Below are 14,649 nucleotides of genomic sequence, written 5' to 3'. Positions count from 1 at the left end.
AAAACGTTGGCTCAGAAACTCTGGCATTGAAGTGTGCAAGTCTTAAAGCTGTCAAGTTACAAGACCCTTGCACCCCTAACCCTTTAGAAAAAAAACCCAGAGGTATTCAAACTTAACAGCTTTAAGACTAGTGGACTTCAACTCCCAGAATTCCTCCTCCAGTCATGTTGGCTCAGGAACTGTGGCATTTGAAGCAAGCAAGTCTTAAAGCTGTCAAGTTACAAGACCCTCGCACCCCTAACCCTTTAGAAAAAAAACCCCAGGGGTGTTCAAACTTGACAGCTTTAAGACTTGTGGACTTCAACTCCCAGAATTCCTCCTCTCGCTCTTCATCTTGATGATGTGCGGCTGGGCGGGGGGAGGGAGCTGGAACCGGTTCTAAACGGCACTGTAGATTTGTGGAACCTCTTCTATAGGGCAGAAGACATCAAAGCATAGCCAGTTGAACAAATAGGTTTAAAAATAGTTTCTATCCTTGGGCTGTGAGACTTTTAAATACAACCACAATCACTCCATGCACACGTGGAAACGTATGACTAGTTTTTTCTTTTTCTTTCTTTTTTCGTTTCCGCTATAAATTTGCACCCGTGAGGCTAAAACCAATTTCGTTGTATTCATTTTGTACAATGACAATAAAGACTATCCTATACATCTCTGACTCTAAAAAGGGCTTGTGGAAGCCAGGGATTGGAGCATCATTTCCCACATTGTCTATGAACGTAGTGCAACGGGAGGAACATTCAGACCGGAGAACAAACCTCATCCAGAAGTTCCACTGATGCCTTCAGGATCTGTTTCCATTTTTGCACCTCCACACTATGGAACTGTTTCTGCAGTTCCAAAATCTCTGCCCATTCCGAGGCCGTTTGTGGAAGCTTCCTGCAAGGCAAGAAGGAGAATTCTCTTAACTGCAATGGATCAGCAGTAGTACCCGCTCCCTGAGTTCACTTCCCGTGAATTATCACACCCATCACTAGTGTTTAATGCAGAAGCCAGTTGGCCTTCCCGAACCTAACTCCCCTGATTCTAAGGCTGAGGGAGCAACCTTGCCAGAAGCTATATTCTCTTCTCAGTAACCTTTGAAATAGCAAGTTAGGGCTATATGTTTTAGGGCTAAAAACATAGTGGAGGGGGTGAGATTTTATAGCACTAGCACTTAGACTTATATACCACTTCACAGTGCTTTACAGCCCTCTCTAAACGGTTTACAGAATCAGCCTATTGCCCCCAACAACCTAGGTCCTAATTTTACCCACCTCAAAAGGATAGAAGTCTGAGTCAACCTTGGGCTGGTGAGAATCGAACTGCTGGCAGTCGGCAGAATTAGCCTGCAATATGGCATTCTATCCACTGCGCCATCACAGCTCTTGGGCTTTAGAGGTATGGAGGGAGGGTTATAATTCTATTTTAGAAGCAAGTTAAGCCTATTGGAAAATCAGCTTGCATCTACTTGAGGTTCCTGGAGCTTGCAAGACACATCCAACTCTTGATTGGTCTATCTTGATGGACGGGCTTCATCTGAAAACTTTACCCAAACATCCTTCCAAATAAGGCAGGATCCAAGTTTTAGGAATGCTTCCTCAAAAGACTCTGGTACCTATCTTACAGCTTCACTATGTCAAACCAAAAAGCACTTTATTGCCAATGATTTTCTCTCTGTTACTGTACTGTGGGATATTTTATTGGGTTTTATATTGTTTTATTGTATTCTATTTTATTCCACTCAGAGGACTGCATTTATTAAAGAGCAATTAATTAATTCTATAGCTATAGAAAGGCAAAGGGTATCAGTTTCCTAAATCCTGTCGTACAGTATTTCAAATAATTTACTGACCTTCGGTATTCAGCCACCACCTGTTTAATATACATTTATACCTCACTTTTCCTCCAGAAAAATGGCACCCTTTCTTTGTTTTATCCTACCTACTCTATAAGATAAATTCACTTAAAGGGATTGATTCTCTATCCTCCTTAGGGATAGACTAAAAGCCTGACATGTTTATTTGAATTATGATATGCTTTTCCAGGCAATAACCCAGAACATTTCAATGTTAGGCAGTATGTTTTCCAAAATTGTGCTCAAAACAAATTTTAAATCTTCAGTTAATCCCTGTTTAGCACTGGAAAAACTTTACGGATACAATAAAGATAATTATTTTATGCTGCGTAATTCATCATCTTTGTTTCACATAGTGTCAAATCTTGGTTTTCCACTGAAGATATAACTCAGCAAGGAATGTAAATAATGTTGGCTTCCTTTTAAGCCTTCCTGACCTGCTTTAAAATATTCTGATAATAAATATGTTTATCATTCCACTTGTATCTGTTTTGGTTTCTGCTGTCTCTTTATTGATTTATACCCAGCCTTTCAACAATAAGATACAATTTTGTTATGACTACATTTTTTTTTTACATTTTAAGCATCAAGGTTTTTGCAAAGCAAAACCGTCAAAATGATTAGTAGCTTCGATTTAAAAATCATCACATGCCCAAAACATACCTAATTTAATTTTGTCTAATTTAAAAACATTTTCATAGCAGAACAGTATTTCTCAACCTCTGCAACTTGAAGATATGTGGACTTCAGCTCCTAGAATTCCCCAGCCAGCATAAATGCTATTGATGGAGTAGTGGATTATGTACTATCAAGTCAGCATCTATTCTATGCAACCACACAGATCAGGGGTGTCCAAACTTGGGAACTTTAAGACTTGTGGACTTCAACTCCCAGAATTCCCCAGCCAGCATGGCTGGCTGGGGAATTCTAGAAGTTGAAGTCCACAAGTCTTAAAGTTCCCAAGTTTGGACACCCCTGACATAGATAGACCTTCTCTGGAATGATCTGTCCCAACCTTCTCCTTCAGTTCTTTTAGAGGTGTACCCATTGCCACAGTAATTGAATCCTTCTACCTTACTGGTGATGATCCTCTTTTCTCTCTTTACATAAGGGATCCAACATATGAAAAAAAATTGAATCTGGTTATTTGTATTTTGAGTGAGAAGTCTTGAACAGATTTGAATTGGATTAAAGTGAGGGAGAGGTGTGCAGAGTCAGCCTCCTCGTTTCTCAAATTCCATCTTGCTCCAATAGCAGGACAAGAGTCGAGACAGTTGGAGATGAGCTGGGCACAGTGGTTGACCAGGGAGTCTTCTGTGTCTTGCCGTGCTCTTAGTGTACCGCATCGCTTGCAGGGTCCGCCTTCATGACCGTTGTTCCATTCTAGGTTTCATCCGCTCAATGCGCTGGAATCTGTCTTCACACGCTCGGGATAGACAAGTCCCTATCTCACCATAGGTCAATGACCCAATGGTTGTTCTCAACCTAGTTTGGCCAGGCTGTGGAAGCTGTTGCCCAGGGTGTGGCCGCTGCAACTGTAAAGCACTACAAAGTGGTATCTCAGTCTAAGTGGTATTGCTACATTAGCATGCATTAATTAAGAGTAAGAAAGTCAGCCTCCCATTTCCTCTTTCCCAGAGCGTCTTTCTCACCCATTGGAGAGCGCATACGTCTGCCATGACTCCACAGTCCGGGCTGTGTGCTCCAGAGACCACAGCCGGTAGAACAGCATCATGTTGAGGATGACCAGAACTAAAAGACTACAGAGAAACACAAACACGTTGGTAGCATAAAAGTTGGTTGAGACCAAGGAGCCACTCAATTCCAAGTAGAATGTGGGAGGATTTCAATGAAAGTCCAAAAATTCCTCCATATGTCACAAGAAGCACATCCCCTATATAATACACACACACACAAACAAACACACACATACTTATATACACAAACAGGCAGGCAGGCAGGCAGGGGCTGTGCTTGTGAAATATGGAGGGATTGTTAGTCATTTACATTCTACCACATACATACACACACGCACATCATACATACAAATAAAGCATTCCCACTTTGGGGGGGGGGATTTGGTAAAGAGTCAGAATCAGAATGGATACTCACTGGGAATCATCCCCATAATCCCTTGCGAGATGGAGTTAGGGCAACTGGATGGAGCAGAGTGTTTACTGGCCAGATGCCCTTCCTGCCACCAATGTGGAGTTATATTCAGCAGATCAATTCTCATTGTGCCCAGAGAGTAATGCCTGCCTCTACCTGGGATCAAACTCAGAGCCTCCTAATGGTGAGGCGAGAGCTCCACCTCTGGGCCACCGCGCCACTGATGGATACTCACTGGGAACAGCCAGTGAGTATCCATCAGTGGATTAAAACCATGATTAAAACGATGCCGTGTAACAAAAACACCTAAAATATCCTGATATTCTTATTATCGTTTCCCAAGAATAACGGCATAGTAAAATAGCATCCCTTAAGGCTTTGCCTTCATCCTGCAAGCGATCTATTCGGTTTGGCTTCCAGTGTGCCTAAACGAGCCTTTATACCGCCGAATAACTGCCTGGCTTAATGCAGCGTGGGACCTGGGTCTTTTAAATCACCGAGCTAGTCACCATTGCGGTCACAGAGGGAACACATCAACGCATCTGGATCGACAGAGGAGGGAGGGAAGCGACGTCATGCACGCCATGCTGTCATTGTGCAGCGTACATGAATGTCATCATGGGCACAACCATCTTCGGGGCTGGCTGGTATCAGACATCTAGGCATTGACAGCAGCGCTGCTGGTGCAGATCACCTCAGCCTGAGCTAAGGAAGGGGGCTCTGCAGCAGGCGGTGTTAACTCCCTGAGATAGTCTGACTATTTTTGCCTAGGCAATCACATTAACCTTGGACACAAAACCCATCTTCCTTTCAAGGGCTGGCCCTCCAAGCTTTAAAAATGTATAGGCTGAAATATCAGAAGCCTTCGGAAGGAAGATAGGACAGGGAGAAAGCCCGTGCCCCGCTCCCCCCCCCCCCCGGCAACCTTCCCAGCATTGGCAGGAAAGAACAGAGGTGCTTGTAAGAGCAACCGGTATGTTGGATATAACCATTTGTCTGAAACGGTGTAGGGCTGTGATGGCAAACCTATGGCATATGTGTCACAGGTGGCACACGAATCCCTCTCTGTGGGCAGGCGAGCCATCGGCCAAGCTCAGCTCTACCACGCATGCCGCCCAGCTGATTTTCGGGTCTGTGCCGCGCATGTTGGAGATGCATGTGCATGCACGGGGATGGGGAGCGGTCACGCATGCATGCGCGGGGGAATTACGCGCACATTGCAAGAAGGGCGGGGGTTCATGGCCTGGGGCCCCCATGACCCATTTTTGGTTTCAGGAGGCTTCAGGGAGGCCCAAAACGGGGCACGGGCTGAAGTCACGCACATGCATGGGGGGGTTGCAGGGTTTGTGCACATGAACGGGGGGGGCAAGGGGAGCGCAGGGAAGGTCATGTGCACATGCGCGGCGGGGCGCATTGCATTGTGGGTGTGAGCGCATGCAATTTTAACCCGCGAGGACAAAAAGGTTAGCCATCTGGTATAGGGTTTCCTGCCAAAGCAGGGGGTTGGACTAGAAGACCTCCAAGGTCCCATCCAATTCTGTTAATTCTATTCCATTCTATTCTAAGTTTAATGAGGCGAACAAGAAGGACATTGTAGGTGGAATATAAGGCAGATTCCGGCTAAGGATTCGGGCCACTTGTTTTTCCCCCCGTTTCCTGTTTAATCTGGTTGGGGATCGCAATTTAGAATTGGGGCGAGGGATAAGAGACATGGGAAGCGGAGTGCGGTGGGGGTGAAGGGTGAGTAGCAGCGGAAGAAATCATGGAAGTGACATCCAGACGGCTCAGGCAGAGACAAGAAGAGGATTGAAATGGAAGGACCCAGGAAGGCCAATCAAGAAACCAGAACCAAGCCAGCATGAAGAAGCCACTCGGGCCTGGGATCGTCGGAAAGAAGGAAGGACAGCAGGGTGGGAGCTGCAGGTTTTCAAAGCAGGAAGGCATGGCAGGATGGGGGTCAAGGGATGGGGCAGAGATGTCCAAGGCAGTAGCAACATGGCCAGCACTGCAGGGCTGTTGGCATACAATACCTCACACAGATCCTGTGCGAAGGCAAGAAAAAGAAGAAGGAAGGAAGGAAGGAAGGAAGGAAGGAAGGAAGGAAGGAAGGAAGGAAGGAAGAAAGGAAGAAAGGAAGGAAGGAAGGAAGAAAGGAAAGAAGAGGGAAGGAAGGAAGGAAAGAAAGAAAGAAGAAAGAAAGAAAATAATTGAAGCTTTGTTCCTGCATTCTCTCATCAATAAAAGAAAGACAAGGAAAAAAATTATCCAGCATACAGTAGATGCTGCCATACTAGACTTTCCCAAACTCAATTGTACTTTTAAGACAAAATAAGGTTGCTAATTTAGCAGGAAATTAAGTTAGTTAAGCTAGAAACCTTTAATTCCATTACGTTTCCTGGTGTATTAAATCTTGGGAACGGCCCAGAGTCATAAATTTGATTTTTTTTTAAGGGGGGTGGGAGGCAGATAAATTGAGATAATAAATAAACCAACCCACCTAGAGAAAAGAAGCAGGATGAGGGATCCTAGGAAGATAGTGGTACACCTTAAATCACAAGCTAGCATATCATTTTAGTTATTAGTAACTAAGGAAAGCAAACACGAGGTTGCAAAGCGAAAAAACCCAAGGTTTTCTCAACTACCCTTGACAGTTCTGGGGCCTGACATGTCTTTTTATTACAACCCACCAAGCAACTGTCATTTCAGGTTGGGGAGCAGACTAACCTTGCTATCATTGAAGCCAGCCTATCCATTAAGGGGAATTCCAGGTTCCACTAAAGTCCCATTCTGATGGCATCATGGGCATTCCAAGATAAAGCCAGCTCTGTTCCTGGGTTCAATGGACTGGACTCTTTCTTGGCTTCCTAGTAGAGTAGGCTGTAGCCCTAGGTAAGTTGTGACGTTGTGTAGACTCTGGAGTGTATACGTCTATGTTTGCAAAGGGAAACCTCACAGAGAACCTTAGAAAAGCTTTCTCTGGGACAGTGCCACCAGATGTGTGTTGGGACTGTTGTTGTCCCCAGCCAGCTCCGCTGTGGCCTGGCTGGGGAAGTTGGAAGTTGTAGTCTGCCTCTACGGAGCATCAGGTTTGAAAAGGCTAATATGAATTAGTGACAGGATGGGGTCCTTCAGGCACTTAGCTCGGCCATCTGTTAGCGGAGAGAAGCGCCCAAGGTCAATCCTAGTTTTGCTGTCCATTGTGGTTAGGAATCTCAAATATGGCCAAGAATGAATATTTGTCTTGTAGCCAGGCCAGGTGCTAGATGGGCCCTCTGCAAACTCTATCTCTCGAGGAGCCCAGCCAAAGTTTCGTCCACCGCTCACTGAAGCGCTAGAGCTACCAAACAGGCAGCTGAGCTAAATGCCTGAAGGACCCCGTCCTGTCAGTGGGGAAGGAGTAATTGCTTCGGCGGCCTGTACCTGGCTCAGGGGCCGTCGTTTGAGGATCCCTGATTTAGCGCAATATTAAAAAATGCAACAATGCATTTTTCTGCAGACCACCAAAATTTTCTCGCAGACCACCAGTTGGTGACCGCTGGGCTAGATCAGACTTTGAGAACCTTGGTGCCTTCCGTAGGTATAGCGTTCAGTTCCCCAACCAGTTCAACCACCGCTGAGAATTTTGGGAACTGAAGTCAAGATCAGGATGGGGGACAATCTCCAAATACAGCCCAACCTCCCACCCCCCCACCCCCGCAAAAAAGCAGCTTCCTTACACCAGACTGATGACGAGGATCACGGTGGAGACAGTTTGTCCCTGTCCTGGCTCCAACAGTTGTTCCGAAAGACGTGAGGTCAGGCTGCCTAAAGGACGGAAAGCCAACAGATCAAGAACAGAGAACAAAAGGAACTTGGGGTGGTCCAGGCGTTATTGAACTGCAAAGGAGTAGTTCAGTAATGCCTGGAGGGTCATAGATTAGCAATAGCAATAAGACTTATATACCGCTTCACAGTCCTTTTACAGCCCTCTCTAAGCGGTTTACAGAGTCAGCATATTGCCCCCAACAATCTGGGTCCTCGTTTTACCCACCTCGGAAGGAGGGAAGGCCGAGTCAATGTTGAGCTGGTCAGGATCAAACTCCTAGCAGTGGGCAGAGCCAGACTGCAATAGCAATAGCACCTAGACTTATATACCGCTCCACAGTGTTTTTACAGCCCTCTCTAAGCTGTTTACAGAGTCAGCATATTGCCCCCAACAATCTGGGTCCTCGTTTTACCAACCTCGGGAAGGATGGAAGGCTGAGTCAACCTTGAGCTGGTCAGGATCAAACTCCTAGCAGTGGGCAGAGTCAGACTGCAATAGCAATAGCACCTAGACTTATATACCGCTTCACAGTGCTCTTACAGCCCTCTCTAAGCTGTTTACAGAGTCAGCCTATTGCCCTCAACAATCTGGGTCCTCGTTTTACCAACTTCGGGAAGGATGGAAGGCTGAGTCAACCTTGAGCCTGGTGAGATTCGAACTGCCAAATCGCAGGCATCCGGCAGGCAGCAGAAGTAGCCTGCAGTACTGCACTGTAAGCACTGTGCCACCACAACTCGATTCCTTATGCATCTGGGAAGGGGAAGGAAGTAGACCATTCCCAACAACAAGGCGTACCTGAAGGGCGAACAGCACGCGATGCCCCTTCGCTATCGGGTAGCGTGGGTATTGGGGCTTCGACATGAGGAGCTCTCCAGCTCAGGGCCCGTTTCCTGCGACGCAATCCAGACAGGAGACCTCGGGGTTCTTTGCCATGGCAGCTCTCCTCTAGCAGAGCCTTTTCTGCTTGCACCAGTGCCAGTTCTGAAAAAGCATTTAAGACCACAGAGATGAAGGCATTGCAGGGCCGAATTTGTACCTAAAATGATTATCCTAATACATCCGCCTCTCTCCCTTTCCAAAACATCTACACCAGAGGTGTCAAACTCAAGGGCAGGGACTGAATTTGGCCCTCGGGGTCCTTAGATCTGGCCCACAGGGCCGCCCCCAAAACAACACTGGCCTGCGGTGCCTCTGCCAGTGAAAATTGAGCTCAGGAAGGTTACGAGCAGCCCATCTTGTGGTCCGTTTTCTCTTGGAGAGGGTTGTAGGAGGCTGTCACAGCCTAAAAAGGAGCTCGGGAGCCCATTTTCACTGGCAGAGCACTTGGGCCACCACAGGTGCCCCCGACATGAGTGATGTCAAGCTGGCTATGCCCATCTCAATGAAGTTGAGTTGGACACCCTTGATCTACACTCTTGTCTCATTCTGTACATAGCTACTACAGGTGGATATCTCAGACAACTTCAGAACTCCCTATTCTCTATTGACCTATTACTGGGATAAGTCGACGAACTCCATGAATGGGAAGATAGGAGGGCACCCAACCCCAAGCTGTAGTAGTGGTTGTTCTAAAGCACAGGTTCTGCAATGTGGCCCGCCAGCGGCCAGCAGAGCTGGCAACAGATTCAGACAGTGGGGAGGTTGGGGAGGAACATGGAGCCTGGGGAAGGCTCTGATGAGGGCTCTGTGTTGGAGGCAGAGAGGGGGCCAGAGCCGTATGCCAGTTATCAGCTGCCTTCAGAGTCAGACATCAGTGAGGCAGACGAACAGCTGGAGCCTGTTCCCAGTGCGCGCTTGTGCAGAATTTTCAGACAAAGGGAATAGCTAAGAAACAGGGGTCGGCTTGGGAGTAAGGCCACAGGTGGATGATAAATGGCCCCACCCAGAGGAAATAAAAGAGGAGCGAAAGGGGAGTAGAGTTTGCAGGAGGCAATTAGTTCACTTGATTGGTTAGTGACTCTCCAAGGCTCCTTGCCAAATTCTGCAGATCTCGGCCTGTCATCTCTCCAAGCCAGAGAAGGTCTGTGACTGTAAATCCTCCCTCGAAAGACTTTGCTGGATGTGAATGAGCAGAATTCACAGTCAATTAATAAAAGGGGTTTTTGTCGGGACCAGGAATTTGCTTCATGCTCTTGGGAAGCCTCGGTCAGAACATGTAGCTTGTCTCCTTGATTCACTCACCCAAGTGCTGGAAGTATTCCTCAACACCACTCCATGCGTTCTTTTCAATGAAAGTCTTTACAAGGGACCAGGGCTGCTTCCGATATCGAATTTCAGAGGAGACTCTGTAATGGAGAACGACTGTTACAGGTGGGCCAAAAAAACCTTTCTGTTCCCCTCATGGAATGCTGGGAAATGTGAAGAGGAATCCATTTGGCAAAGAACGGAATACTTTGTTTGTCTTGCAAACCCAAAAGATCTCGGGCGTTATTTAATCTTTCTTATATCGATCTCATCTTCTTCCATTTCTTCTGCCGTTACAAGATCAAGTGTTCTCCAAGGAGATCGGAGGCTCAGTAACCTTTGTGTTTTCAGAACTGGGAAGGTGGGGATATAGGTCATTCTTTGTTGCTGAATGCCACATGTAAGCTGACCCGGAGATGCTCAGAGTCATGCATTTAGATTACAGTCTCCATCTCCAACTCTTGAGCTGCAAACTGCGAACCGGCTGGCTTAGTATGTTTTGCATTGCTTCTTCCCCATTCTGATTGAATAACAGAATAACAGAGTTGGAAGGGACCTTAGAGGTCTTCTAGTCCAACCCCCTGATCAAGCAGAAAACCTTATACCGTATCAGATAAATGGCTGCCCAACCGCTTCTTAAAAATCCTCCAGGGTTGGAGTACCCAAAACTTCTGGAGGCAAGTCGTTCCATTCGTTTATTATTCTCAGGTCAGGAAATTTCTCCTTCGTTCTAGATTGGTTCTCTCCTTGATTACGTTTCCATCCATTGCTTCTGGTCCTGCCTTCAGGTGCTTTGGAGAACAGCAATAGCACTTAGACTTATATATCGCTTCATACTGCTTTTACAGCCCTCCCTAAGCAGTCTATAGAGTCAGCCTCTTGCCCCCAACAATCTGGCTCCTCATTTTACTGATCTTGGAAGGATGGAAGGCTGAGTCAGTCTTGAGCTGCTCAGAATCGAACTCCTGGAGTGATCTGTGAGCTAGCCTGCAGTACCGCATTCTAACCACTGGGCCACCATGACTCTAGCTTCTTTGTGGCAGCCCTTAGATATTGGAATACTGCTATCATGTCACCTTTTAGTCCAGTGATGGTTAACCTTTTTGTCCTCGCGTGCCAAAAGTGCACAAAAGGCCTCCCTGAAGCCTCCTGGGACCAAAGATGGGGTGCAAGGGACACTGCTCCCCCCCACTCCTCCCCGCATACACATGTGACACCCCCTGCCCTCCACGCATGCGCAGCAGAGACCCAAAATCAGCTGGCGGGCGGGCGGGAGGCGCGTACGCATGCATGGAGGAGCTGAGCTGGGGCAACGGCTCATGTGCCCGCAGAGAGGCTTCATGTGCCACAGGTTCCCCATCATGGCCCTAGTCCTTCTTTTCATGTAGCACTGACTGCTGCATCTTTTTTTTTCCCCAATCAAGAGTTTTAGAGTATTTGAACTTTTGTACATCTTTGTCTGATTCCTGCAATGTCCTTCTACTGATTTAAGGGTAGACTACATGGCATCAAGAGGGCTCTCTAATGCTTTTGCTCCCCCCTTTTGACAGCAATGGAACAGAGCATCAAGAGAAAAGGGATTTGCAATCGGATGTCCTCCTGGGGTGATTTTAACATATTGATGAGATTTAAAGCAAAAGCAAGGAACCCCAATGCAATCAGGAGCTGATTCTAGAGAAGGTCAGCCCTACAAAATCGATCGATCGGTTGATTCATTGAAGGGAAGAAAGAATGAACGAACTCCTAACCAAGAGGAATGAAATCATGAGCCATATTTTACATAATGATGCCATGACATGACGCCAGCTCATTTGTTATCGGTTGTCGTGATACAAAATCTAAGATGCGTCTTTCACTCTATAACACAATCCATGTCAACATTTTGATGAACTTGAAGCTTATTATAGCTACCACGGGCAACCACCCCCACCCCACCCATCCCACACCGTTTCTTCCCCTGTAATTTCCACTATGTTTTAGACTCTCCTAACTGAATTCCTTGAAAAATATGGGGGGGGGGGAAACACCCTTTTTTGCCAACCGTACAGGTGCAGCCCAGAAGGGAGAGAGCCAAGAATGCATACCTGAGCCTGACTTTGCTTTTGGCTATGGTGGTAATGCAGTACCGATGCACAGTGTAGAAATAATCCTGGTAAGGGATGCCCTGAGTGACCACCTCGGAGTCCACCACACAGCCTCCATTCTTGGAACTGGCACGGAAAAGAGTCTAGCATCCAGCAGGCAAGGAGGAAGAGAAAGGCACGATAAGTAGATATTCAGTTTTTGGTACCCGTTCTTGGAAAATGCTGTGCTTTACCCATGCCCATCCGTTTGTTCATATAACGGTCTCAAGCAAGCAGTGGCTTAAGAAAGAATCACAGGGTAGTCCTCGACCTACGATCAGAATCATCATCCTCTTTTAACGACCCCCATAATCCCTTGCTGGGCAGAGTCCGGGAAACTGAATGGAGCGAGCAGTTTTAATGGCCGGATGCCCTTCCTGTCACCAATGAGGAATTTTGTTCGGCAGATATATCCTCCGTGTGCCCAGAGAGAAAAATATCTACCTCTACCTAGGATTGAACTCACAACCTCCTGATCGTGAGGCGAGAGCTCCATCTCTAGGCCACCGCAACACTGGACTTACAACTACAACGGAGCCCAATATTTCTGTTGCTAAGTGAAACATTTGTTAAGTGAATATTGGCCGCAGTTGTTAAGTGAATCTCTAAAGTCGCTAAAGCAACACGGTGGTTAAGTGAATCTGGTTTGCCCATTGACTTGGCTTGTCCGAAGGTCGCAAAAGGGGATCCCATCAACCGTCATAAATATGAGTCAGTTGCCAACTGTCTGAACTCTGATCCTGTGACCGTGGGGAGGCGGCAACAGTCGTAAGTGTGAAAAATGGCCATAAGTCACTTTTTTCAGTGCCGTTGCAACTTCGAACCATCACTAAACGAACCGTTTGAAGGCGAGGACTACCCGTCCTGGGACAGCAGATCACAACACCAAGACCTTGCTTTGTCCACCCCTCTTAATACAGGTAGTCCTCAAGTTGCAACAGTTCATTTAGTGACCGTTCAAAATTAAACGGCACTGGAAAATGTGACTTATGACCCTTTTTCACACTGACGACCTTGATCACGTGATCGAAACTCAGGCGCTTGGCCATGGGTTTCATATTTACGACCGTTGCTGTGTCTCCAAGGTCACCTAATCCACTTTGGCGACCTGATGAGCAAAGTCAATGGGGAAGCCAGATTCACTTAACAACCGGGTTGTTCGCTTATCAACAGCAGCGATTCATGTAACAACTGTGGCAAGAAAAGTCGTAAAACGGGGCAAAGCTCGCTGAAATCAGTGTCTCACTTAGCGACGGAAACGTTGGGCTGCATTGCGGTCATAACTCGAGGACCCCCCTGCATTTTTAGGAACCCACCTGAGTCTCCACCACAGGGGCAGCCTTGGGGCCCAAAGGGTTACTGATGGGAATGGTGTAGGTGATGACACGGCTTTGGTGACACTTGCTGTCTCCACTCCATGAACTCAGAGTAACATCTAGGAAGCGGGAGAAGGAAAAGTTGGGGACAGGGTAGGAAAACCGAGTGATGATTAAAATACTACAGGTTATTATTATTTGTTTCAAAAGGAGAAGAGTAAAGTCTTAGTTGATGAAACACAGATGTGTGGCTGGATGGGTTTAGTGAACCCTGGAGTCAGCAAACACAGGATCCGTTCAGTTTCCACGCTCTTTTTAATGGACGTTAGTTCGTCGAGTCAAGGATTTATACCGCAACCCACACAATTTACACCAAGCGTGTAATTACACAAATGACAAAAAGCAGGCACCGATTTGGATTTAGTGGGATACCCATTATCTCCGAAGGTCGCAAGGCTTTAGTATAAATGGCTTCCAGGCCCAAAAACAAAAAGGCACATTAAAAAACAGGCAGGGCTCAAGGTTTCAAAGGGTTGCTACCTGTCCTGTATGCCTAAGATACAGCCAGCTTAAGTCAACCTGAGGTCTTTGGCTCTGCTGGGGAACTACGATCCATTCTCACAACCATGAACTTTGGACTGAAAAGGAAAAGGATCATAGGACTGAATGGATGAATTCAACTGGGGGCGTTCTGTGGCTCACGGGGGCAGGTGGGAGAGGGGGTTTGCTGTTGTTGGAGCCCCCTAGGATTGGGAGAGAGGGTTAGGCCTGGGGATTTGGCTTCCTGTGAGGGAAGGCTCTGAGGGAAAATGGCTGCCCTCTTTGCATCTTAAGGTAAAGATAAAGGTTCCCCTTGCACATATGTGCTAGTTGTTCCTGACTCTAGGGGGCAGTGCTCATCTCCATTTCAAAGCCGAAGAGCCAGCGGTATCCGAAGACGTCTCCGTGGTCATGTGGCCGGCATGACTAAACTCCGAAAGCACACGGAACGCCTGACCTGCCGGATATCTTCTGTGACCTGCCAACTATCTTTAACCAATCTTATTATTGTAACTACAGAGAACATTCTTACATAATGTCTTACTTAATATTCTAGTAAACTGTCTTAGGCTACTTGGAGGCTAAATATGGCATTACCATTGCTCTATCTTTTACAGGAATAATTCTTACTTCTCACAATCCCCCCTTTTCTGTTTTACCCTTATAAAGGGTAGAAAAACAAAAGAAAGTCCAGTTGCCTTTTGAAAAAGCACTTGAAAAAGGACATTTAGTTGA

General features: G+C 46.7%; 1 protein-coding gene across 5 annotated transcripts in view; it reads right to left on the bottom strand.

Annotated features, from left to right (window-relative positions):
• The window catches only part of GRAMD1A (GRAM domain containing 1A), a 51,910-nt gene that overhangs the window by 2,756 nt on the left and 34,505 nt on the right, over window positions 1-14,649 (bottom strand). For all 5 annotated transcript variants that reach the window (XM_081962834.1, XM_081962835.1, XM_081962837.1 and 2 more), the window contains 7 exons: window positions 13,375-13,493; window positions 12,020-12,162; window positions 9,933-10,036; window positions 8,547-8,732; window positions 7,663-7,750; window positions 3,490-3,597; window positions 759-879 (listed from right to left, as the gene is read on the bottom strand). In XM_081962834.1, the coding sequence (XP_081818960.1) occupies window positions 759-879; window positions 3,490-3,597; window positions 7,663-7,750; window positions 8,547-8,732; window positions 9,933-10,036; window positions 12,020-12,162; window positions 13,375-13,493 (869 nt within the window). The remainder of the gene's footprint in view (window positions 1-758; window positions 880-3,489; window positions 3,598-7,662; window positions 7,751-8,546; window positions 8,733-9,932; window positions 10,037-12,019; window positions 12,163-13,374; window positions 13,494-14,649) is intronic.

The sequence above is a fragment of the Natrix helvetica genome (genome assembly GCF_964273705.1).
Source record: "Natrix helvetica genome assembly, chromosome: 9".
In the NCBI taxonomy this organism is placed as follows: domain Eukaryota; kingdom Metazoa; phylum Chordata; class Lepidosauria; order Squamata; family Natricidae; genus Natrix; species Natrix helvetica.
The sequence above is the reverse complement of the archived record's forward strand: the minus strand, read 5'-3'. Positions and strand labels throughout refer to the sequence as shown.